At 41.3% G+C, this 27,099-nt stretch overlaps 3 protein-coding genes across 3 annotated transcripts; all 3 read right to left on the minus strand.

The window, feature by feature from the left end:
* Positions 1–1,639: 1,639 nt before the first annotated feature.
* bace1 (beta-secretase 1) lies at positions 1,640–17,278 on the minus strand. Its single transcript, XM_085429453.1, has 9 exons — positions 16,384–17,278; positions 8,977–9,065; positions 8,664–8,880; positions 7,386–7,523; positions 6,722–6,856; positions 6,510–6,611; positions 6,249–6,398; positions 3,245–3,416; positions 1,640–3,114 (listed from the first exon to the last, which is right to left on the minus strand). The coding sequence occupies exons 1-9, from the start codon at positions 16,693–16,695 to the stop codon at positions 2,876–2,878; spliced, it is 1,554 nt and encodes a 517-aa protein (XP_085285579.1). The 5' UTR covers positions 16,696–17,278; the 3' UTR covers positions 1,640–2,875.
* Positions 17,279–17,853: 575 nt separating this feature from the next.
* LOC146653687 (T-box transcription factor TBX1-B) lies at positions 17,854–21,843 on the minus strand. The gene is made up of 8 exons (XM_085429454.1): positions 20,652–21,843; positions 20,382–20,556; positions 20,169–20,270; positions 19,762–19,933; positions 19,382–19,537; positions 19,168–19,235; positions 18,738–18,847; positions 17,854–18,403 (listed from the first exon to the last, which is right to left on the minus strand). The coding sequence occupies exons 1-8, from the start codon at positions 20,683–20,685 to the stop codon at positions 18,243–18,245; spliced, it is 978 nt and encodes a 325-aa protein (XP_085285580.1). The 5' UTR covers positions 20,686–21,843; the 3' UTR covers positions 17,854–18,242.
* Positions 21,844–21,946: 103 nt separating this feature from the next.
* LOC146653688 (uncharacterized) lies at positions 21,947–24,050 on the minus strand. The gene is made up of 4 exons (XM_085429455.1): positions 23,951–24,050; positions 23,358–23,409; positions 23,101–23,245; positions 21,947–22,925 (listed from the first exon to the last, which is right to left on the minus strand). Exons 2-4 carry the CDS (start codon positions 23,398–23,400, stop codon positions 22,325–22,327), a joined length of 789 nt encoding a protein of 262 aa, XP_085285581.1. The 5' UTR covers positions 23,401–23,409; positions 23,951–24,050; the 3' UTR covers positions 21,947–22,324.
* Positions 24,051–27,099: the final 3,049 nt, after the last annotated feature.

The raw sequence follows: 27,099 nt of genomic DNA on the forward strand, positions 1-27,099 counted from the left end.
CACCTATATATATATATATATATATATATATATATATATATATATATATATATATATATATATAGGGAGTGCAGAATTATTAGGCAAGTTGTATTTTTGAGGAATAATTTTATTATTGAACAACAACCATGTTCTCAATGAACCCAAAAATATCAAAGCTGAATGTTTTTGGAAGTAGTTTTTAGTTTGTTTTTAGTTTTAGCTATTTTAGGAGGATATCTGTGTGTGCAGGTGACTATTACTGTGCATAATTATTAGGCAACTTAACAAAAAACAAATTTATACCCATTTCAATTACTTATTTTTACCAGTGAAACCAATATAACATCTCCACATTCACAAATATACATTTCTGACATTCAAAAACAAAACAAAAACAAATCAGCGACCAATATAGCCACCTTTCTTTGCAAGGACACTCAAAAGCCTGCCATCCATGGATTCTGCCAGTGTTTTGATCTGTTCACCATCAACATTGCGTGCAGCAGCAACCACAGCCTCCCAGACACTGTTCAGAGAGGTGTACTGTTTTCCCTCCTTGTAAATCTCACATTTGATGATGGACCACAGGTTCTCAATGGGGTTCAGATCAGGTGAACAAGGAGGCCATGTCATTAGTTTTTCTTCTTTTATACCCTTTCTTGCCAGCCACACTGTGGAGTACTTGGACGCGTGTGATGGAGCATTGTCCTGCATGAAAATCATGTTTTTCTTGAAGGATGCAGACTTCTTCCTGTACCACTGCTTGAAGAAGGTGTCTTCCAGAAACTGGCAGTAGGACTGGGAGTTGAGCTTGACTCCATCCTCAACCCGAAAAGGCCCCACAAGCTCATCTTTGATGATACCAGCCCAAACCAGTACTCCACCTCCACCTTGCTGGCGTCTGAGTCGGACTGGAGCTCTCTGCCCTTTACCAATCCAGCCACGGGCCCATCCATCTGGCCCATCAAGACTCACTCTCATTTCATCAGTCCATAAAACCTTAGAAAAACCAGTCTTGAGATATTTCTTGGCCCAGTCTTGACGTTTCAGCTTGTGTGTCTTGTTCAGTGGTGGTCGTCTTTCAGCCTTTCTTACCTTGGCCATGTCTCTGAGTATTGCACACCTTGTGCTTTTGGGCACTCCAGTGATGTTGCAGCTCTGAAATATGGCCAAACTGGTGGCAAGTGGCATCTTGGCAGCTGCACGCTTGACTTTTCTCAGTTCATGGGCAGTTATTTGGCGCCTTGGTTTTTCCACACGCTTCTTGCGACCCTGTTGACTATTTTGAATGAAACGCTTGATTGTTCGATGATCACGCTTCAGAAGCTTTGCAATTTTGAGACTGCTGTATCCCTCTGCAAGATATCTCACTATTTTTGACTTTTCTGAGCCTGTCAAGTCCTTCTTTTGACCCATTTTGCCAAAGGAAAGGACGTTGCCTAATAATTATGCACACCTGATATAGGGTGTTGATGTCATTAGACCACACCCCTTCTCATTACAGAAATGCACATCACCTAATGTGCTTAATTGGTAGTAGGCTTTCGAGCCTATACAGCTTGGAGTAAGACAACATGCATGAAGAGGATGATGTGGACAAAATACTCATTTGCCTAATAATTCCGCACACACACGTACATAGACAACACATTTTCCAGTTACAATTAGTATTTTATTGGTTCAACAGTGCTGCCAGCGCCTGGCAGATAAATAAACAGTTCTGAGTTGACCTATTTACACCTTGTTCGGAGACAATACAAACAGTCTCTTATAGACATACATAGTGTTCTTTAGTGTATAACATACGTTGGGCTGGTATCTTTGTCCAAGCATACATGTATGGTCCCCCTTGAAAGATGTGGTGAGTGATTCAGTTTGTGTTTGTGGAAAAAAAGCCCTATAAAGTCTTGGTTTGTTTGCTTGTCATGTGTTCTTGTTACATGTGGTAATCATCAGATGGTGCAGCAGTCATATGCAGGGATATAAGCTCTGTGTGTTTTGTGTGTGTCTGCGCAAATACATGATCTGGAATGCACAACCTTTATGTACAGTAGATAATTGAAGCCATCAATATAATAAGAAAAAGTGACATCTGCTGTGTTCAGTAGTCTCAGTTTCACACAAAGCAAAACCGATTTTTATACTTTAAATATAACGTCTGATATTTAATCAAATTAGCCACGTTATGCATACTTGTTTTGCATTGCAGGATTCATTTGCTGGCATATGTCATTTCATTGGCGCTATTATCATGTTTCCATTTTTGTTAAACCTCTCAGTACACTTCTCACTTACAGTACAGCTGCGCACATCTACAGGCATGCTCACATGTATCAGACTCGTCTCATTCACTCTAAGCCACAAACAGAACATCTATACACACACACACACGCACACAGTGACCAGTTCATACGTCCATATGTTTACATTATCTCCATCCAGTACTCATATCTGGCGTGATTTTCTTCATTAAAAGTGTTTTAATGTTTCTAAATGCTCTTTCCTCAAGTTCCAAATGTTAAGAGACAAACCTTTCCGAGTTACAAAACAAATCCATTGTTGTGATTTATTTATATACTATTTATAATCATTATTCTTTCATTTCACATTTTCCTGCATCTGCTCTCTATAGCCATGCTGATCTGCATAGGTAGCTCAAACAGGCAAAGTTGATGCTGATGAAAACGGCTTTTTTGTAACGGCTCTAGTTATCCTTGCAAAACACTTGAGGGCAGCAAGGCTGTCACCATTTTCTTTAGTTAACGTTAGCTGAAAAATCTTTTCAAAGCTCCTGTTTTAACAGCACCGACATTTTAAAACACTTTTTAACCACAGTCCATGTTTATCCTGCCTTTCAAGCACATGTCTTTATATGACCTCCACGTCTTCCTTTTCACTTTAGGAGCGATATGTCGTCAGCGAAGTCCCCATGTGGGTGCAGGCAGCGGGCAAAGCGCCACTGGCACACCATGAGACACAGCGGCAGCATGAAGAGAGCGCAGATGCCCGCCATGATGTAGGCGATGGTCATAAGGGTGGACTCGTCCGTCTGGGGGATGTTGTAGCCGCAGTCCTCCAGGTCGACCCCGTGGAACGGACCCTCCACGGAGGCTGTGCGGAACTCATCGTGCACTAAAAAAACAAAAAAACAAAACAGGATTGTATGTAGTCAAGAAACAGAACAATACTACCTACATTTCTTCTGCCTCCTTCTCTTTTCTCCCATTTTTTCTCTGTCATCCCTCCATCCCCTGCTCCTCACCATGGCAGGTGCTAACAGCAAATCCGATGCGTTTCTTCTCGCGGTCAAACACCACGTAGAAGCCTTCCATGATGACGGCGCCCATCACTGTGCCGGTGCTGGACTGGGACACAGCAAACTTGTAGCAGTCCTCCTGAGCAGAGGCCACGTCTTCCACTGGACGCAAGTATTGCTGCATACAAAAGAAAAGAAAAAAAGTAGAGTCAGACACCCAGCATCGGGCATGCACAGCCCTTGTGTAATCACCATTACTTCATTCTTAAAATACACCATCATGTGAGATTTGCAAATCACTGCATGTTGTTGTTATTTACTCTTTACAAAACATCTCAGCTATTTTGTAACAGCGTTTGAGGACACGGTAAAGAAATTAAAACGATATTGTGCCTTCATTGCTAAAAGCGGGTCACCTGGCTCATTGTTAGGTGGTCGCTAGGCAACATGACGAAGTAATACATCATCCATAATTCAAAATTTTTGGATATAAATTAGATGTCATTGTCATGAAATTAAAACAATGCTATGCTTTTATAAGATGTTAGAGGTGCATAAATATTAAAAATACGGGCAACACCCAGCGCTACCCCTCAGCCTCCCAGTAGATGCACTGATGGTACCAACTACATTCTTGAGTTATCAGATTCAAAAAACATCTTAGTATGTGATATAGATAAAAGCCTTCAGGGGCCTAAGATGTACCTGTCAAGCCTGGTTGCTCAACTCCTGCATGTGTAGGAGGAATTCACAGGCAAAGAGACAGAGAGTTTGTGCATCATGCTCAGATATTGCAATGTCAGAGTGCTAGATGAAGCTGAACGAGAGATAGCAGCGATGTCTCCAGAAATCATGACAATGGTATAAAATGTAGAAAGCATTTTTTTTCTCCTGACATAAACAAAATCAATCTGCAGAAAGAAATGTCCGTGTAGAAAATAGTTCCCAAACCAAAGTGCTCACAACTGCTCACAACTAGATGGTAGTAACCAGACCGAAAAGCAGCGCACATTTCAGTGCTTTATTTCGGTGCTTTTTTTTCCTGAGATGTCATACACTTCAGATTCTAGCCAATCATTTTACCTTTCCGAGGATAGTAGGCGGGCCCAGGTACATACGTTCTTTTAGAGCAGAGCTACAGATTAAAAATGCTCAAGGCGAAGCGGTCAAAAGTCTGGCTGTACTTCACAGCAAAATATGCAAACTCAGCAGCCTGCAACAAGTGCTTTAAGGTGATACTGTGATACTGTGCAAAGGAGGTAACACCTCAAATCTGATGAAACACCTGACACATAGAGCTTTTTTTAAAGCCGAGAAATGCGCCGTATTTGATAGCTTGCTGCGAGACCTCACATCGAGCACATCTACTGCGGGTGTGGTGCCTGTTATTGGACACGGAGCAACATCCCCCAAGAACCCGAAGAGGAGAGTCCTGGCACCTAGCCCTGCCAGTGTAGCAGAAATGATGATGGATGATGACGGCAGCAGCAGCCGTTCTTCTCTGCGTGAGTAGCTTAATGTTGTCCGTGTGTAATTTACGTTGAGTACGCTAACCATGTTATTACATTAATGCACGTAAGGTGAACTAGCAAACACCGTCGTAGTTACATGCGGCTGTCTTCTTGTTTGATGGCAGATGCTCCCTTCACCCTGGCCAAAAAGGCTAAAATGACCAAAGAAAAAGTGGAAAACAGTTAAACATGAGAGGTTTTTGGACAAAGTTTGTGTGTTCCATTCTTTGAGCACCGGTTCGAGCACCGTTTAAGCACCGTTTAAATCCCTACTTACAACAAGGTTTGTGTTTTGAGTAACTTGGTTACTTTTTTTTATACAGAGACTAGAGAGCTCACTAAAATGCCCGTATCACCCTAATTTCTCATTGCACAGTTTTATTCTTAGAGCCTGTTAGAGTAGCTTTGCATAGTGGGAAATAATCCTTATTTATCTTGTACCGGGCCTTACTGAAGTGACCTCAGCTGCCTGAAACAAGCTGTTTTAGCTTTATTTAAGTCAACCTCCTTTTCAGTGGCTGCCCCACAAAAGCTGACCGTATGATTTTTTGGCTCATACAGTTTGACTGTACATACACTAACCTCACTAACCGGACTTGTTTAATATGAACATCCTGGCTATAACGCCACACTGGACTAGTACCAGATATTGTTTGCTGATCAGTACTGAGCTATGACCTAGAATCAATGATGTAATTGCAAAGCTGTCCACTAGAGAGCGATCATATGTTTTCATATTTAAAGGATCTTATTCAGAACAAATAACAATCAGATTACAGAGGCAGATTTTTCCAGCTCAAGTGTTCCTGTATATGCAGTTGTTATAGCAAAGTCATTCACTGTATTATACCTGCTACAGACATTCAAACAGAGGGACACAAAGTAAAATAAATAAGCTTTTAATTTTTCTGACAGTATCAAGGTCACAACCCACTCAGATATTTATTGCAGTGAACTTTTCTTTGACATCTCAAATTCTATTAATCTCGTCACCATCAAGGTCTGTCTGAGCGGCTTCCAATTTATAAAAAAACAACAAAAAAGACGTTGAATTACTTTTAAAACCTTTAGAAAATATATTCAAAGGACATTCAAACGTGCTCTTTTCTTTTGTCACGGTTTCTAGTTGTGCTTTCATTCCATGAGGAGTGGAACTGCATATATTGGTGTGTTTGCTCTGACCACAGTTTTTGTACTGTGCAAAGTCCAAATGAAAGTTAAAACTTTTCACTTACTGATGAATACACGGTGTCGAGACCTCATACAGTGTGCGGCATGCTAACTACATTCTTGCATAACTGCGTCTTGCACCAATGACGGAAATGAATAACATTTTTAAATGTAATCTTCTTATCAAAAGATCTTACAAAATAACATTTAATTTCACATCACCCGGAGAGAATTCAAGGTTGAGCAATACAGCTTTATGTCCCTGACCCTTCTAAAACTCCAGCTTTATAAAATTTTCCTCAGATCCAGAGCGAGACTGCTGTGACTACCTGCGGCAGGATGGAGATTCTGAAGGACTGGTTACGGACTTCGCTCATCAGGTAGAGGGAGATGACGGGGAAGATGTGCCAGGGCGTGGTGCCAGCCTGCCAGCACACCAGCTGCTCCCCGAGCCAGAACCCAGAGGGAAACTGCTCGGTCTGAAAAATCAGGGTCGGAAGGACATTAGTTGGTTCTCATAATCCACTCAGTACAAACCAGACGACCAGGGCGGTGATATAAACGTGATGGTACATTATAGTAGTACTGACTGAGGAGGCAGCTTCAATAGCTTTGACTGCAGCCTGGAATACTTTTCTAGGCAGTCGAAGGTTGGTAGTTCCACTGTCCACAATGCTCTTATCGTAGTTGTACTGTAGAAGACAGTGACACAGTCAGGCATATTTCAAATTTCTTACACATCCTTCATTAGTCTGTTTGTGTTTTTTTTAGCTTTCGTAGGAATCTACTTATCGAGCCTCACCTCTTTACAGTCCATGTTCAGGTCCTGTCCGTTTACCTCAATACGTACGATGATAACCTCATAGTACCACTCCCTGCGGATGGGTGTGTACCAAAGCTCTCCCACATAGAGTGATGGATCCACACCTCCAATGATCTGAAAGCAAGGGGAATAATAGAGTCCAATCCGGCCTAACACATGTGCACTAGTACCTACTCAACCCTGCTTGCCTTTGCTTGGTTTTTAGAGTTGTCCACTTATGCCCTGTCCAATCTGAGTCCATCTGAAAATGTGACGTCAGCAGACTGCATGTCACCAATTGGCTAGTCATTGGCGTCACTCGATGAACCATGAGAGCATCTTCTTCATGAAAATAAACCACCATTTTTGAAACCCGGCAACGAGGGCAATGGTTACATGAAAAACCCCACGTGGTACCTGAATCTGACAAACAGCCATATACTGAGAAGCAGGTATACCATCGCCTCAACGTCCCCCACTGTTGTCTTGTGTTTGTGTTAGATACAAATGAAGTCACAGGAGTTTCGGGCGTGTTGCTATAACGACCCATGAGCATTAGGTGGTGCGCAATTGTAATGGAAAATGACCGAAACCAAGAAGACTCGAGTCGAGTCGAGTCGAGTCGAGTAGGTACGAGTGGAAAAGAGCTATAAGTGTTTCTCACCATGCTTCCGCCAACTGTAGCGCTGCCCAGGGAGTAGTTTTGTGTGAAGCCTGCACCACACAGCTGGAGAGAGAAGAGGTTGGGGACAGGAGTCTGGCGAACCAAAGAGTCAAAGAAAGGCTCCAATTTCTCATCAGGCTGGAGGGAAACACAGACAAATAAGTCCAGAATAGAACCGGGAATCAGACCATAGCTACAGATTCAATACTATCATGATATAAATGGTATATCTATACATCAATGATTATAAAGAATAATCATCTACCACACATGACATCATCTGTGTAACCGGACCCTAAAAAAGGAAAGATGCAAAAACTATGTGTTGACTGCACTGTGGTGTTAATGTGTGTGTTCACTGTTTTCTCATTTTAATAGAGTTCAGTATTGTAATTTTTTAGGTAAATGTTTCAATAAAAATGTTAATATTTGGCACCTCTCTGTAAATAATGTTTGGGAGGATGCAATGAAATATATTGCCGGGTCAATATTTTGTCCCGTCCCAACCTGCTTTCAGTTTCTTAAATATCCTCCATCAGCAGTTCTGCTGTCTAATCACATATTACTTTTCTGCAGATGTCAGTGTGGCAGTTATTATGCCAATAGGTGTAAGTGTGATACAGGATTCAAAGTCCAAGGTCTTTCCTTGGACTTTGAATCCACTTCCATGTTCTGTGGAAATTGTGCATGAAAATATGAACAAGTGAACCTAATTCAGACCACTGTCACAGCCCCAAATAATTACATATTCAAAACCCCCAAACACCTTACTGTCGCGAATAAAATTACTTACTTTTTATTGTATCATAAAGTGGGCATTTATGCCGTATGTAATAAAACTACACTGATCTTTGACATCTGAGTAACAAAATCGAATCACAGGTTTAGGTTTAAATTGAAAGAACCAAACTTTTTTCATCACCAGTTCAATAGTTTCTTGATCTTTTGCTAGATTAGTAGCATCGCTTACCCACATCTGATACTGTGCCGCTTGACAGTTTGGTCACATGCTCTCACTAATTTCCACAAGAGCTAAATATAGATGTATGATGTGATAATAAAATCTATTTTGCATGTCCTCACATTCATTTGTTCTCCTTTATAATTTCATCACATGTCACTTTTAAGTAAGTGTATTAGCAGTCGAGACATAATCTAACTTCTAGCCCTAACTTTAATATGTTAGGCTGCTCTGGATAATGGCATTTGTAAGTGTCTTGTAAAGTTTGAATTGAGATTTTCTTTTCTCATATTTTGGAAAGACAGAGTGATTCTTACCCGGGCTATATCAGCATAGGCAAGCCCCAGGATTCCCTCCCAGTTAGATCCATTGATAAAGAAGCGATCCGACTGTGTGATTGCAGCAATATTGGCGCGCAGCGTGGCGTTGGGTCCATGCGGGACTGAGACTAGGTCGGTGCCCAGCTCTCCTTCCCAGCGTCCCTGTGTGTAGGGAACGTACACACTCCTACCCAGGTCGCGGTACGAGGTGGAGCTGTTAATGAACAATGGGCAGGATTCGTTTTACTCTCCTCCAGCCTTCATAAAATGTTTCCGAACAACTTCTATATCTGACTGAGTCTCTACTCACAGCGATCGATGGTAGTATCTGCGCAGGAAAGGATGAGCAGCCGCCCCGACTGCAAAGTTACTGCTTCCAGTATCCACCAGGATATTCAACTGAATGCAGGAAAGCAGAGAGAGGGATTTATTAAACACATACCACAAGTTTGTAAAACAATATTACGTTTGCTGTCTACAATCAAAAACATCAATATTTTATAGATAGTTTAAGGTCTTACAGGCTGTTTTTGGCAAGTAATTAGCCTCATCTCTAACTGACTTTCATTTTTCACCTCAGGAATTTACTGTACACATCACTGTATTGTTGTAGTGTCCTGTGATGCTTCCTTTTGACCTGAATGTCCTTCTCTGTCCCCTCTCAGTCTCCACTCCAACCCTCCCCTCCTCTCAGGTTGCCCATTCTACTCCCCGTCTCCTCCTCTTCTGTCAGCATCTCTAATGCAAGTATCGTATTTTGCGTAGTCGGTCAAAACAGTTAGTAAAAGTATGAATGGAGCACCGCGGCAGACAGCGAGGAGAAGAGAAATAAGCCACGTCTGCCTCATGTTAATTATGTATAATACTACACGATCATTTACAACTATGCATGACTGTGTACCCCATGTTGCACAGCACCATTTCTGACTGCATTTTATTGATAAATGAGAAATTCAGAGAAAGACCGAGACTTCAGCTGAGAGCAGAGACAGAGTGGCACAGAGAAACCCAAACAGATGAACACACAGGCAGACACTGAACCAACAGCAAGCTGTTCAATAATGGATTGGCTCTTTAAATATCCAGAGAAGTGCTGGAGTCTCAAGGGCCAGCACTGAAAGCCCAGAATAAATCCTGACTGTCTATCTTACCAACACACACACACATACATACACACACAGAGACATACATATGTTCACATCACTGACATCCACCTGTACTTTCCCCAAAAACACGGTCAGCCATATTTCTGTACGCACCCTGTCCTCCTTTCTTGGAAAGAAATTTGCTGACTACACTTTATAGGTCTGAATCTTTCACACACGCATCCTGAGTCACCGAGATGTGCGCGGGGCCACACACACAAGGATCCCAAATGACGAAAGCCACTGCATCCTGACACACTGAGACCTCATGCCTCTCCCTGCACTCTCTCTATCTGTCTTCCTGTCCTCTCTGGCAGAGTGCCTGTCTGTTCCATCCATTATACACCCTTCCCCCTTCACTATGGAGGAGAAATCATTTAGCAGTTACGAGAACAGAATGCAACCTACATTCTGTTTTTGAAAGTTACTGTAAATGGATCAGGGTCATTTCCGCAACATTACTTCTAATAAATAAATGTAAAGTGTCTCCTTCGTGTCTCTGTATGTGCTCATTAAAATTCAAGACCATTTGGCCAACGCTGACCAAATGATTCATCTAGTGCTCTGAGTTATAGTGCCACTCTTAATCTCTAACACATACATATCTACATCCAAAGGTTTGTATACTCTATAGTTTACTTCTTGAAGTTGGCTCTGAGGATCTCCAGGGGTGTGTGACGGACAGTCAAAACAAAACAAATAAACTTGTTATGAATAATTTTTGTTTTAATAACTACCAAAATGCAATTTAAAATGCATTTTGTAAGCATTATTCACATACACATTATTATTGGCCCGGTAGCAATTCTGACATGACTGTCACCAGGGATGTCACCAGAACACATACCTGTGGTACCTTTCCATACCAAAATTCTGAGAACTTTTTTCAGTACCACAGGTACCGTAGCCAGCATTTGTAATGAATAGGAGAAAAAGTTTTGCTACTTGGATAATTGATACTAAATACTACAATCAGATTAGATACTCATTTGCAACAGTAGCATCTTCCTCTCCTCTAGCTGAGAAACAACTGCAGCTCTGCAGACCAGCACAATGCCCCTCCCCTCACTAGCAGCTGAACGTGTGAACAGCAGCACAACAAACTTTGATGAAGCATCTTAAAGATTATCACCTGTTTTTTTTAATGAAGAATTTCAAGAGATCAGTAAAGCATATGTTTCTTTAATACTAAAGTACTGAACAATTACCATAAATGTTAACCTGACTGGTGCACGTTAGCCATTTAACTATTAGCCACATAACCCACATTAGTTGTCCAATAACAAGGTTATTATAGTGAACTAAAACTAAACTAGTTAAAAGTAGATCTTAAAACACATTTCAGTCAACTAAAATAAAAATAAAAAGCAAAAAGTAATTTAACTGAAACAATTTTGTGAACTTGTAAAATTAATAAAAATAAAGAATAAAAAAATATAGAGGCAGTATCTTAAGTTTTTGTATTTGTTAGTAAAAATGTTCTTACAACTTGCCTGATCAGTCATTGATGGATGAGACTCTGGATGTCTAAAAGACTGAGAAACAACTGCCTTCAAAAGGTTTTGCATTTCTATTGTATACTGTATATACTATATTATAAGACCTACACTGATTTTCCTAAATCTTGCATCTGCCATATGCCCTCCACATTTTAATCATTTTAAAAGATTAAAACTAATTAAACTAGATTAAACATTTTCAAACAATAAAAACTGAAATAAGACAAACCTCTTTGAAAACTGACTGAAAGTAAACAGAATTTTTTAAAAAATGAGTAAAAATGAAAAAAAAAAAAAAAATCTAATTACTAAATAAAAAATTATAACGATAAAACTCAGCCCTGAAGGTAGGCAGCAAATGTTTTCCCCATCTGTAATACTGTTAATAGACGGTGTTAAGATTACAGGATAACAGCTATTTGTGTTTGAAAGTCTTATGGTTCAAGTCCCTGACTTAAGTTGAGACAAGTCCACTAGCTGCCACAAATATCAGCAATGAAAATATGGTACCAAGTCACCAGAAGGAAATTAACAGGGAATTTTTCCCTTTGTGGCATCCAAAATGATAACACACATATACACTCAACAAAAATATAAACGCAACACCTTTGTTACTGCTCCCATTCCCCATGGGATGGACGTAGAGACCTAAAATTCATTCCAGATACACAATATAACCATCCCTCCCAAACAGTGGTCACAAATCAGTCCAAATGTGTGGTAGTGGGCACATCTGCTATATTGAGATAATCCATCCCACCTCACAGGTGTGCCACATCAGGATGTTGATCTGACATCATGAGTAGTGCACAGGTGTACCTCAGACTGCAAAGCACCTCTTTTTAACTTCAGTGGATATTATACATGGTTATGCTCAGGATATGTCAGCCCATTTCTACTGGAAATGCCTTTTGGTTAAACTTTCAGCAAGGAATTTGCATTTGCACTGTTACATTTTTATAAAGCTTTAATGTACATAAAAACCAGCTTCTTGTTTAAGTGAAAATAAATGGAAGGTTGTCTTTTTGCGCTAGTAATGTTGTGGAGTTGTATTTTGTCTCGCATCAATTATATCGTCGGTTATATCGTTATCGCAAATTTTCAAATATATATCGTGATAAATATTTTTGGCCATATCGCCCTGCTCTAGGCTGTACAGATTAAAAGTTTAAAGTTTTAGCACTGTTTACATTTAGTGCAACCATCTTGGATTGTTGGGGACGTTCCACAAAACATTTACAACTAGGAACGCAAAATCTCTGAATTCCAACCTGTTCGGGATTGCAGCATTAATGATATGTTACTAATGTACCTAAATATGATCTGTGCAGATGTTTCCAAAGAGCTGAAGTTGTGTTTGAGCTAGAGCTGGGCGATATGAGATTTTTACATATCACGATATGTTTTTTTTTTCATTTCAGGCGATAACGATATCTATCACGATATAAGCCAAATAACTATATTTGTAAGATTTAAATGTGCCGTTGCTCACAAGTAAAATGTGAAATAATCAGCAGCTTGTTTTTATTTAAATATTTATTTCCCATAATAAGTTCAACAGGGTAGATGTACTTATGGAACATGAGACTTTTTCAGATAAATAAAGGCAAATATTGCAAACTACACAAAAGGCAGCCGCTAAAGCGTTTAAGTTTCAAAATAGAACAAATGAAACAGACTAAATTGTCAATTCCACTTAGAAACAAAATATTAATTCTAAAAATAAATCTTAGTTTGTTTTACAGAATAACAGACAAAACTGACTAACTTTTGTCAATATCAAATAAACTGAGAACTAAAAGGAAATTCTCAATCTCTCCTTGTTGTATAGCTGAGCTTTTCAAACAGTTTTAACAGTTACTTTAGTCTGACAAAAGCCGAATGATGAATTAGCGCTTCCAGTCAGAGACTGAGGCTACGTCCACACGTACACGGGTATTTTTGAAAACGGAGATTTTCCGTTTTCGTTTTAAAAAATAATCCCGTCCACACATAAAGGCAGAAATGAAGGAAAACGCTGCTATGAACATGCCAAAGCAGCAGGTGGCGCTAGATTCCTAACCGTGCAGAAATGTTGGCCAATCAGAAGTCTAGAAGCCTCGGTGGGAAAAAGTAAACAAAGCTGGGGCATAGAAGCAGAACCGAGTCGTATGTGTGGACGGACAGTAACTGTGTGTATATGTAAGCATTTAAACACTGCAGAGAGTAGAATTAACAGTAACAGTATTGTAGAAATTCATTTCACCGAAACCAGTGTGACGCATGTATTTCAAGACTTGCTTTCGGCACAATTTACAGTGCACGCTACTCTGTTTTTTGTCAGACTTGAAATAGCCGAAATACCTTCACACTACGGAACTTCTTTGGCTCTTCCGTTCGACAATCTCTCCGGCATTGGAACCATCATCTGTTTTCTCTTCGGTCACGCTCGGTTGATTTTTCTAGTCGGCACACTCATTTCCTCCATTACGCGCTGGCTCCATTACCCGCTGGCTGCTTCCCAAACAAACACACGTGCGGCTTGGCACTTGTGCTGTACGTAACAAGTCACGCGACGTGACGCTGCGGCTGTGATTGGTTCGGCTCTGCGCTACTTGATTTGGATTGGCTGACCTTTTTTTTTTTTTTTTTTTTTTTTTTTAAGAGGACAAGAGCGGCGAGGTCTATTGCGATAGCTTAATTTCTCTATCGAGTAAAAGTTATATCGCGATACATATCGTTATCGTTCTATCGCCCAGCTCTAGTTTGAGCTTAACAAAGTTCATTCTGTTCTGGATGTAGTTTGTACTTTCCCATCGGACTCATCCATTTGTGCAATAAAAATAATGTTTATATCCAAGCTGCAGACTCCGCCATGATCGTCTGCCAGAGAGTGATTAACTGTATTTGCCAAAAAACAACTGTCGGTATTTAACCGTTAATAGATGACTTATTGGCTTGTAATCTGTTAAACATATGTCAAACATATCTCTTGTGAGTGATGTCTCAATATTCCAAGTATCAACAAGGATTTTCCCACATTTTAATCAAAGTGTGATGACAGTGTTTAGGTTCTTTCCAAATGTTCCCAGACCTGTATATAAAAGATTAAAGCAGCTACTATGAAGTCACCCACTGAGGCTTCATAGCAAGACTTTTCCGTGTGTTTTTCCATCCCAGTGTTTTTAAACCAGAAGGGAAGAGAAAGTGGCGAAAATGATTGTGAAGCTGAAGACACCACACATCCCTGACATACCTTGATAATTTTGGGGGTTAGGGTTAGGGTGACTGTGACAATGACAATAATTTTACAGAATTAACTTAATATTTTACTCATTAAGACATTACACTAGTGACTGAGCCGATAAACTCATCAGTGTTTTCTGATGTTGCAGAGCAAGAGAGACAAGGATCCCCACAGACTACACAGCTGGATGCCAAGTTTGCAACCAGAGGAGTCGCCCCCTGGTGACCTCTAAAAACATTGCAGATTTAAAGTAAGCCTTCCCTGGGTTCACTTTTCAGACTCAGAGCTACGTCCACACCACACAGATGAAAAAATCTTTGAGAATTAGAACCTTTATCTATCTTAAAAATTCCTAAAGTTAGTTAAAACACATTTTTATTTCATACCACAGAGAAATAAAGGCAGGAGAAAGAAAAATGGTGGCTACAGTTTTGACGAGCTTTCAACAAAATTGGATTTTGCCCTTAAGTGAATTCATATTGATTATCCTCAGGTCAGGGGCCATCGAGCTGGTAGTTACCAGGGTGACAGTGATTTTTTTTTGGCATGATCAGGCTCAAAAGTAAAAAGACACCCTTTTGACTCATAAAGAATTTATGATAGATAACAAACTAGAAGACTGGCTTTTTAGTTAAAGTTATTTATATTACAGAAATGAAAGTAAATAAAAGTGTTCTGTGGGTGGTTACCTCACTGAGCTTCTAACACCTCTAAATTTTGGATGCTATTTCTTACTTCCACGGCTACATATCAAAGGTCACTGTTTTTGTTTTCTTTCTATTTTTTAGAAGGTTATGTCTGCAACACAAAGATTCAGAAAATGCCAACAAACAGTCTCTGACGCATTCCTCAAATTACAATCAATATATTTTTTTGAAGACAGATTTCCTGCACGGCTTCCTATATTTCACTTAACGTCAGACTTTGGCTTCCTGCGCTGAAAGATTAGAATAATGAATAAATAACAATCACTCCAGCCACCAACACACAGTGTTGCCTGTCAGTGCTGACTGGCCTCTGCTGCCGGGGACTGATCTGCAGCAGACAGATCTCCTTCTCACCCTCTGTCTCTCTCACTGACACAGGAAGAATCAGTGGCAAAGTGACACCTCCGCTTAGCACCTTCGGCCTTCCATCTCCCACACCATCTCATTGCTTTTGTTTCCTGAAAGCTGCCTGTCTGACTTCCACGTCCTCCCTCTGTAACACACACACACTTGTTTCTCCTTCCTCTTCTTCCACTCTCAAACTCCCACTTTCTTCTCTTTGACCCTTGTCCCTCTGTTTATGTTCTTCTGTCCCTGTCACCCCACTCCATCTTTTCCTTTTTCCTCCTTCTCTTTTGGCAGATCCTCTCATTCCATCTCTCCCTCCGTGCTCGCCCTTTGTGTGCCAGCCTGTACACCGCAGCTGCACCCAGCTGGCAGTCCTCACTCTGCAGAATTAATGGTTCCATTATCTGCCCGTATCATTCAGTCCTTTCTCACACTTTCACAGGGATTCACACACGTACTCTAACAAAGACTATATATATGAGCATATATGCTGACACACTGATGCAACACTAAGGTGACTGTGTAATACAGATAACATCACAGGGTATGTCTTGTGCCAATTGATAACCCTGGATCCAATGATAATTTCAAGCTGGTTTTGCCTGATAGGTCTGAGTACTCTTAAAGAAGGATGTTTTAAGGATAACATATTGATTTTTTGGGTGTGCCTGGTGTTAATTACATTGATTTCCTTACAGTGGGTGTGTGTTCATTGGTTAAAAAGGTGATGAGATACACACTGAGGAGTCAGGGGACATCAAATCAATTACTCTTTGTGAATGAAACCTCTACCTTTTGCGGAGGAGAACCCACGGCCATCTCCACGTAGTATCCCTGGCCAGACTTCCCACGCAGGTTATCAATCATGTCCACGAAGCTGATACCGCCCGCTGGCGCTCCTCTCCGCCTGCGCGCAGGGCTCCTGCTCGCGGAGGCGGCAGGTGGCAGCGGCGGTGGTTGTTCGCCGCGAGCACCTTGCCGCAGTGGCACGCGGATGGCTAGAGACAGGCCCGAGGAGTTGGGGGCGGTTTGACCGCTGCTGAGCAGACATAAAGTCGTCCATATAAATATACCCGTTAACCAGCGAGGCTGTAACATGTCCATGGTGAAACCGGGTAAAAGTTTTGATTTTGTCGTGTTCAAGTCTGACTTAACGACACTCGCTTCAGTTTGACATCCAGTCCGCAGCAACCCAGGGGGAGAGCTCAGGTGGTGAGGATGCTAAGATGACGGCTAAAAGCATGATGGCAGTTAAACCACAAACACGAAGAGACGAGGTCACTCTGCGTTCACTCCTGTTTTCTTCATGTTAAATGACACGTCGAGGGGGGGATACTCATGCTACAACAACTAGCATGAGTAATAAATCAAATAGCATAAAATAAAAAATAATAATAAATCGCCCTCACAGCTGATCCAGGCAATCCTTGGTGTCACCGACGCGTAAATTACAGTCTGTGCCTCCGTGAGCCAACAAACTGCAGGCCTGCGTAGTTCCGTCCGCGCATCTTCGTGTCAAACGACATTCACCGCTGACAGGCAGGACGGTCGGCAGGCTGCCATAATCCGCATCCTTCCCCCTGCCCGACACGTTCTCTCTGTTCTCCGCCTTCAAGTCTTTCACCTCCTCCTCCTCCATCTACCCCTCTGCAGCCATCAGAGCTGCAAGAGCGCGAGCATCACCTCCGTCAAGTTAGCTTACATAGCCACACAATTTCCTCTAATACCTTTCAAAATAAAACAATTTACACCGATTACGCCTGCATAAGCAAAAAAGCATGAAAGGCCCACATTTTTACCCCAATGGGTTCTAAAATTAGACGGCACTGATTATTTGCAGCTCTACACATTGACGGTAACACATCACGTGTCAAACCACTGCAGAAGGCTTGGAGTATACGCCTTTCTTAAAGAGGATTTAACTTAAAACAAGGTTGTTTAAAAGGAACTGCCTGGTTTACAGTACTTTCTTTATAATTCCTTAGTTTTCAGTTTTACAACAGAAAAGGTTACACTTGGTTCCATTTAAATTAAATCGCTCTTGTTTCCTCGACATTTCTTTCTGTATAGCCTGTAATGCTTTCATATCGTCTTTTATTCTGAAGCCGCGGTATTGTAGGTCTCGCAGGTTGTTTGGAAACTGTCCCTAAGAAACATTGCATCCTGGGGAATGTAGTTTTCACCAGTACTCCCTTGCAAATCACGAGTCATCAGTTCCAATATCAGAAACACACCAAACATTCATACAAAACTTCAGGGTGCTGTTTTATTATCTCAGACAACAAACAGATGCATTACAAACGTTGCACACGATTTTATAAATATTGCTATGGAGACGAACTATAACTGCATAGATAACATAACACTATAACTGTATAACTGCGGCGTTAACACTAGACCCTACTATGTCCTTGAAGTGCTTGAATGGTATTATTCACAGTGTTTGTCATAATTCATGTAGACATTGGATTTTATGTTACACTTAATAATAATTACAATTAATGATTATAAGTATCCATTAGGCATTATTTTGTAAAATAGTTACTAAAAATGACAATGAACACAGTGTGAAGTTATCACATAATATTATATAACAGGAGGGTCCTTTTTCATTTAAAACACTTCTTTTGAACCTTGACAGATTGGTGGTCTCATGATGACCCTGCACAGTCCCAGAAGGAGGGGAGATGGAGGCAGGAGGCAGGTGCTAAAAAACTGCTCCCACCTTTCCTCACCGTGCCTCCCATGGAGTCTTTACTGTGATGAAACAGTTCACACTGCTCCATCATCAGCGGGTCCAGGCCCTCCTGCCCTGAAGATGGAGAAGAAAAATCTTTAGAAAGGTACTGAAGAACATTTAGACCAAATCTGCTGTCTAATAAATATAAATCATTTGCCAAAAGCTTATTTAAATAATGTGGTTGTTCTTATCCAGTTTTAAAACACTGCAGGACTGGTGGGCAAATAAAGCCCCAAACAGGCTGAGTTTTTACAGTCTTTTCCTTAAATAATCCTTCTCCGTACAGTTTCATTAAGTAGGTTGAATTCAAACAGGTATCTACTAGTTAAAATTTCTTTATTCCATGAGCTAAAAAGACTTTAACCACATATAACACTGTTTTAAAAAAAATGCAAAAGATACTGACTGGTTGAGGTCTTTGAGTCACAGTTTATTTGTTCTCCAGATTTGTCGATTTGAGATTCTGCTCTGCCCTCTGCTGGACACCACACTGCTAGAGGACTGGGATTACCCGCCCTACATACAAACACACACAAGAAACCATAGTGAGAAAGAGGAGAGGTAAGTGTTCACCTTAACCTCACACACAAATTAAATACATGGCAGGCAAAGGTGTTCATCCCGGACATGTATAACCTGTCATCTATGAACGTCAGTTCTTTGTATACAAAGGTCAGAGATTAGCTATCATCAAGACTTTCGCCTTATCACTATTTAACGGGTGATAAAAGTGATAAAGAAACAGTGTCATCATGTCGTGATTTCTTCTGGTCTATGGTCTAGGGACAGATATGTTTATTAAATTAGGTGAAGTGCAGGGAAAGTGTGACACTCACCAAGCCTGGGGGTCTGTAGTCCTGAAGCCCTTAGCAAATGGGTTGCTTGCAATTTTTAACTGAGTGATCTAAGAGGAGAGGTTAAAATAAATGGCATGAAAAGCAAAGAATCGCTTAATGCACACAAAAAAAATAATCAAAAATCAAACAGATAAAAACATTGTAATGTCATAATTTTTTTTTAGCTTGCATCTTGGTTCACTCAGTTCCGTACCCTGTGGTTTTGATAAGCAGTTACAGCCATGAAGCGTGTCTCAGGGAACGAGAAAGAGCAGAAGTTCTTGTATGCATTCAAGTGGCTGTTCGGCGTTGGATCTACATACACCACATGGAAGCGCGGTTGATAGCGATGCATGGAGTTCAGTATCATCTGGAAGTGGGGGGACATGAGAAAACACAAATAGCTTAGTACTTATTGTTGCACACTGCTATGATCTCTTTTTCTGGCCTTCAAAGTCTGCTCCATTGGAATCGTTTAGCGAAGCTTTGCATGATTCACAATTCAAAATAATCCTTACTACAGCTCCTCAGTTAATGTTCTGTGCGAAAAAGCCCGTTTAGCATCATAGCCCCTCATTTAAGACATTCACTAACATGTCCGTTGTCATCCAGCAGGTTGTTGGTGAGCTTTAGGCTGTCAAAGGACACAGTCTGCTTCATCCACTGGGCTCCACGGGCAGGTGAGTCTGGGTGGAAATGCATCCTGCTTGGGGCTGCGACATCTGCTCTTCCCGCCACTAACCAGGATGAGCTGTGGAATGCATATCTGACACACACACACACACACACACACACACACACACACACACACACACACACACACACACACACACACACACACACACACACACACACACACACACACACACACACAAAAGTGTAAAATGTTCAAAGCAGGACTTACAGAGCATCGATGCTTGCAGAATTGTATTCGTGCAAATAACACAACTGTTAAACATCACAAATACACTAAACACAGTTATGCAGGTTGTGTTTCTGACCTGTATCTTTTGCTGTCGACAGGGATAAAATCCATGAGAAGAACATATTCGGCAGAGGGATCCATCCCAGAGATCCGTACCTGGAATGTCGGAAACATCCGCCTGCAAGTTAACAAACAGATTCTAGTGAGAGGTAGTGCAGGAAGACAAATAGGAAACATACAAGATATGATGTTTAGTAGGAGTATGCATAAATGTGAGGATTCTCATCACCTTCCCGCTTTGGTAACAATCATCTCTGTGCCCAGCTGGTCAAACTGCTGCCAAAGTGCCTGCATCTCCAGCTGAACTCTGACCCCACTGATCTGGGGGCACTTTGTGTTCGACAGTGACCCTTCGTCTGCGCAGCAGGGTAGAGACAGATCGCAGCTCTGAGACAGCTGAAGACCTGAGGAGAAGAGAGAATACAATTCTGTTCATATTTGTTGGAACAGATTCTGCCCATGAGCTTTGATGCGATAACTTGGAGTGCGAAACACTTACCATTCATAATTTCAACACCTCTTACTGATAACATAGATGGAGGTGCTATTTTGTTTTTTCCAGTCTTTTCATCCAGATCTAGTCAACACATTCACCCACAGTTTTGCAAAGCAACATGGGACTGAAAAGAACAATTTGTATTCCAGTTTTCAGGTGCTGCAGTAGATGTACATCCAGGTCTGTGGAGTGTCTGGTTGCAGTGAGAAACAAGCTGGTTTTATACACCATGAGGCTCTCACTGGGGACTTCCATGGTGGACTCATCCATTACAATATTCACGGTGCCATTGACACACACTAATCACAGATGCACTCACTTGCCGCCCTGAGAACAGTTAAGGCAAAAATGTGCGCGTGCACACACACATGTAGAACTCTCTGCTCTATTACCTATTGTTTCTTATGGCCTGGAGCAATAAGTGAAGCTCGTCCTAACCAACCTTTAGCACATTAATAACACCCTAATCGGTCCAGTGTTACAGGGTGCAGACAGATGAGGACATCATCGAGCTGCTTTTTATTATTCAGAGTATTTTCTGGGAGCAGATTTTCAACACCTTACTAATTAACGAACCGGTTACTCCTTAACACTGACCAAGGTATACATTTCTGAGGCTGGTTAGAAGCAAGACTCTGGCATGTTTAAACATCATCTCTTGTCAAGGATCCACTGATGAATGTTGTTGTTGTTTTTTTTAGATTTTGGAGAAAGTTCATCTCACAGTGTTGTTGTGCAAATCATCTTGGGTTGCATGATGACCAGACAACTACTGTTCATATAAGAACTCTATGCGTGTGTGTGTGTGTGTGTGTGTGTGTGTGTGTGTGTGTGTGTGTGTGTGTGTGTGTGTGTGTGTGTAGCTCAATGGGACAGTGTTGAAGGGATCCAGCCTGGAGGGTAGCAGCACACAGCAGAAAGAATGCTTTTCTCCAATAAAGCACAAGACATAAGTTGTCAATAGACCGGTCACTGTGTGATCAAGTCATTAATCACGGCTTTTGGTGTTCACAAACAGAAATGTCTCATGTGCTATCGTACACCATTCCTAAGTACAACTGATTGTATTAATATTCTTCTCTAGCAGACCTTTCTGATCAATGATGACCTCTTAAAATGCTGTGTGTGTCTGTGTGACATAACCTTAGGGGTTCACTGAGGTCTTAAACACTCTAATGAATCTGAATATGAGCATTGATAACCCTAAAAAAGGCGTAGATGTTCAATGCTACTGTTGGGGAATTCTAGGATGAGGAAAAGTTTTACATATCATATAGGAGAGAAAAATCATTTCAGAGTAGTATAAACAGTCAGATGTTTATTGAGCTGTAATTCATCAAGGCACACTTTTCGTCAGACAAGCGTCATTACACAGGAGTTTGAGCACGTGCAATAATTCACATATGATTGCTACACAAAAAGTTGGGCACAGAATGTGAAGAATAGAGCAATTATGTGCTGAGTATCTACACGTCTGTGTGTTTGGGAGCTTGTGCTTGATCATGTATGCATGAAGTAAGCTGGGGAAGAGAGAGTCCTGCCGTTTAATTCATCAGCAAGGCTAAATTTTAGGGAAGTGGTCTGTTTGTGAAGAAAGAAGGAATCGAGAGAAATTTGGAATGGATCTAGACATGATAGGAAAGGGAGGTTAGTTATAGGAACAGGGTAGGGAGGATTTAGCTCTTGAAGGTTTCGGAAACGATTGCAAAGATTTGCTGGAGCTTTGCCTTGATGTCTTCGGTCAGAGGATGAATCTTCTCCTTCAGGGCAGTAAGGTCTTCAGCTTTGACGTTTTGTGCTTGGTCGTAGGCCTGCCTCAGCTGCTCCTTGTATTCTTCAACATAGGGAGCCAACATTTTCCTTGCTTGTTCCACGTGTGTAGCAACCCTGGCACGAATACTCTCTACAATGGGTGTCAACGCAGCCTTGGTCTCTTCCACATTGGTGCGAATCTTCTCACGCAGCTCAGTCATAACGGGCTCCAGCTTTGTCTTCAGTTCTTCCATTTCAGCTGTGTGCTTGGCATGGTACTCTCTGACGATGGGCTCGAGCTGGCTGCGGTATTCCGCCATGTGTCTCTCAATGACTTCCCTCAGTTGAGCACGTTTGGGTTCCAGCTCGACTCTCAGGGCCTCAATATCAGTCACAATGCTGTTACGTAAGTCAGCAGTGGCTTCAGAGACTGTGGTAAAGACGCTGTCGGTCACAGGAGAAACGGAAGCCTGCAGAGTCTTGATCTGAGTGTGCAGGCCCTCCAGGCGCTGAGCCAAGGTGGTCCTGAGAGAGAACAGAGATAGGAAAGCAAAGCCATTTTAGTTAAGCTAAGTGTACACACCAAATGTCGACTGCAAAGTGTAAAAACTGACTAAGGCAGGAAGTTAAACGAACCCCTGGCAATGCATGGACCAATTACAAAAAAGTGCGGCTGATGGACAAGAATGAGAATCTTTACTTGAGCTCTTGGTATGGAGTGTCATCAAGCTGGTCCAGGGCTTTGATGGCACCGTCCTTCGCCTGAGTCAGGTAGACATCCACAGCGGACCGGATTTGGTCCAGCTGGGAAGGTGCATCAGCCTGCAGGGAGGCAGCCTGAGAGCCTTTGGCAAGCGAAGAGGGAAAAACTTTTAAAGGGTAAAGTGGACCTGCTAAAGTTCCACCTGCATTTTAAATGATTTCCCTCAGGTTGGAAAGGGTGCGTTCAGTACTCACCGACAGCCAGGAGAAGAGTGAGAGCTAGAGCCACAAATTTCATGGTGATGGTCTAGAGCAGAAAAGCAGTTAATGATTAGGAAAGGAACATCCAACTGAATAGTGGGAATTCATTAATCCAACAGAGCTTGAATCCTGTGCCTAAAGCAGACTCAGTAGTCTTAGAAGTAAGAATGTCTTAACAGCCCAGCACATTGCTGAATTAGCCTGAATGAGTTTGCACTAAATGTATAGCAAGCTATTAAAGGAACTTGTAATCTGAGTAGATTACAGAGGATGATTAAGGAGATCAGACCTAAACTGCTACATAATCCTGTTTCAGCTTTTGCTGTAAAACACGGTCATAGAATTAGCAGGAGACGCTCTTGGTGGAGAAGCACTGCTGCAAAATTACCTCAGGCTAAAGAGAACAATCCCAAAGTTATATCTAATAAAATAAAAAATACAAAAAGTCAGAATTAAGAATTTTACTTCCAGCAATTTCTTTTTTCCCCTTTGTTTATCAACTTAGTTCTAACAAAAAGTTCCCCTACACTTAGTCCTCTCCGGCTTCCAATTCTGTTCTGCGAGTACTGCAAAGTTGCTTCTCTTACCTGGTGGAGTTCTGGACGAGACTGAACAACTTCAGCGGGGGCAGACTTTTTATAGTCCCTTGGTGGGGGACGAGTCCATGTGGAGAAGGGGGAGGGTGGAGGTGTGAGGTCTGTGTGTCTCCGTGGAGGTGGACCTCAGCCCCCTGTTATCTCCATCAGCAGGAGGACTGGGGTGACAGTTCAATGGTCATCTAGTGGGAGGAGATCAGTCTGCACACACGCATCGACGCACACCATTAACACACAAATATACATTATCAGTATCATATGCGTATCGGTGAATCAGTCCTCCCCGTTTACCAGTTTTTTCTTTCTCTCTTTAAAAAAAAAAAAAAACTCCATCTGCTTCTTCTGGGACATCTGTCAGCACCTTTTTCTGCTTCACGAGGACTTTTTCTCATTTGTCTTGTGACCAAATTGTTGCAGAAAAACATGAAAGGCTGACAAGAACAAAGTAAAAATGCCAGTTCAGTGTGAAGACTGAGCCAGGAAGATTGTGAAATTAGAAAGGAAGTGCGAATATTATTATGGGTGTAAAGGGTGACACGAGAGGAGAGCTTGATTGGGCTGGTGGGAAGGTGGGAGGGGGGTGAAAATGAGGACAAGGGTTGAAAATATTACCTGGGTAAACACATTTCCCAGCAGTCTCTTGTATTTTTCTACATTTTTCACATTCAGTTCACACCAGGTTCTGTAATGGGGAAAGCCACATCCTTCACAGTCCAACTCCTTTCTAAAAAAGCTGCCAGGGTAAACAGACACGAGTAAACAGAAGACAGTGACTTGATGCAATCAGCTCAGAAATGCAGTCATATTAAATCTAAAGTCATTAAATCACAGGCGGCAACTATACACACGCGTTCACGCACAAGCAATGCCACATAACATGCAACCTAAAAAAATGTAGACTCATTTTAGATAACAAATTCTCTCACTGGTGTGTTTGCGATGATGACTAATGAGGTCAAAGAGTGATGTTTGCTGTGCTGTTGTTTGTTGTCCTATCCCCGGTGGACTTTGTCACTGTAGCTTCATGTGATTTTGGGAATAGGAATGAACATAGTGCAAAGATTTGTCTCTAAGTCTGTGCATGAATATGTCTACTGGGAGTACTTTCATATCTTTCGTTTTTATTTGAAAAGAAGTTGCTGTCAAAAGAGATGGGAGCATAATTTTTATATTTCAGTTGTATTTTAGTAGCCCCTCATCGCTCATGTGCTGAAATCTGAATATTGAGATGGTTTCTGTACCTGAGGAAAGTCATAGAGAGACATGTAGAGTCAATTTGAAGAATTTCATTCAAGCACTAGTGAACATCAATAATGCCCTTTTTATGGCCTTTACATCTTAAAAACCTCATAGTACAATATCATCCTAATAGAGCTCTCTGCTCTCAGACTGCAGGTTTACTTGGTCCTAGCATATTTAAAAGTAAAATGGGAGGCAGAGTCTTCAGCTTTCAGGCCTCTCTTCTGTGGAACCAGCTCCCAGTTTGCGTTCAGGAGACAGACACTATCTCTACTTTTAAGATTAGGCTTAAAACATTCATCTTTGATGAAGCATATACTTAGGGCTGGATCAGGTGACTCTGAATCCTCCCTTAGTTACATTATGATAAGCCTAGGCTGCTCGGGGCTTTCATGGATGTACTGAGCGTTTCTTCTTCACTCCCCTTTTCTTCGCTCTTTATGTGTTTATACATGACTACTGCATTCATTCATAGTGATTCATTTCAATTTTAATCTCTGGCTCAGTGTGTGTTTTGTCCTATTTTCCTCCCCTAATCCCCAACCAGCAGATGGCTGCACCTTCCTGAGCCTCGTCCTGCTTGAGGTTTCTTCCTGTTAAAAGGGAGTTTTTCCCTCCCACTGTCACCAAGTGTTTGCTCATGAGGCATACGACACACCAATAGGTCACTATTGCTGTGATGTGGCACTATATATAAAAAAGGAATACAATTTAACTGAATTATACTCTGGGCCATATCTGCAGATTTAAAACTTGTGTATTGCTGGGTTGTTAGGTGCAGTGTTGCACAATAAAAGTTCCAGAAGCCTATGTAATCAATGAACGTTTCTTTGAATGCAATCTCTGTGTGATTGCAACATAAGAGCAAGCAACATGTTGCAGGATACTACCCAAAGAATTTACCTAATGGAAGAGTATTATAAAGTCTGCAAAATGAAGACAGTAGAAGGCTTTGACTCTAGACTTTCATGTCAGAATCATTCCTTGTTTCATAAAGTCTTAAAAAATATTAAGGATTTAAAATGATTTTTAAAAACTGGAAACATCGACTTTTCCTCCACAGCTCTGCACACACGTAGAGGTAGAAATATAGAGGATTCAAGTAATCAAATGTTGACTTGATATGTACAGTAGTAGAAAAAAGTGTTTGCACATGGCCTGATGTGAAGCTCAGTGTAGTTTGTGACATTGTGTTTGAGTTTTCTGCCTGAACAAAATTCCAGATTAGTTTTGGTGTATTTTCACAATTAGCAGCAGTTCTATTCATTTAAAAGTCTAAATGTTTTTTCTCCCCACTTTCATTTGTCTTTGCTGTTCATTCTTTGACACCTTGGTGTCTTTTTTCTACCCCCGTGTCTTGAAGTATGCAAGGAGTCAAGCTGAGCCTGGTGACTCGGTGAGGAGTCACCCACGTCTACCACGTTCACAGCTTCTTCTTTTTTAATCACCACCTGCCATTTGTCTGACACCAATTAACAAATGCCAGCAGTCAAGGTGAAACACAAATCACTGGTAAACATCTTGATGGAAGCCTGGAATGCATTAATTATAAAAACACTGCACCAGTGCCAGATTACATCGGTAAGTTGTTTTCCATTTATAAAGCCAAGTATTTTATGCCACTGCAATGTCACAAATTACTGCTTTACTCAGGCTATAGAATAGAATAGAATAGAATAGAATAGAATAGAATAGAATAGAATAGCCCTTTATTGTCATTGCATATATCCTACATATTTGGAATATATGCAATCTGGCGATGCTGCCTTGAGCTCTGAAGCTGTGAGATGGACTTTCAATGACTTTCTGACAAAAAAAGTCCTCAGTGAAAATAATCGTTTGGTGCAGGCTCCCACTTGATACACCAGCCACATTAAAAGGCAGAACTGGTTGCCACGTTA

This window comes from Rhamphochromis longiceps, linkage group LG14 (assembly GCF_057381845.1).
Source record: "Rhamphochromis longiceps isolate RC_006_pf linkage group LG14, R_longiceps_female_GT1.1, whole genome shotgun sequence".
Classification (NCBI taxonomy): domain Eukaryota; kingdom Metazoa; phylum Chordata; class Actinopteri; order Cichliformes; family Cichlidae; genus Rhamphochromis; species Rhamphochromis longiceps.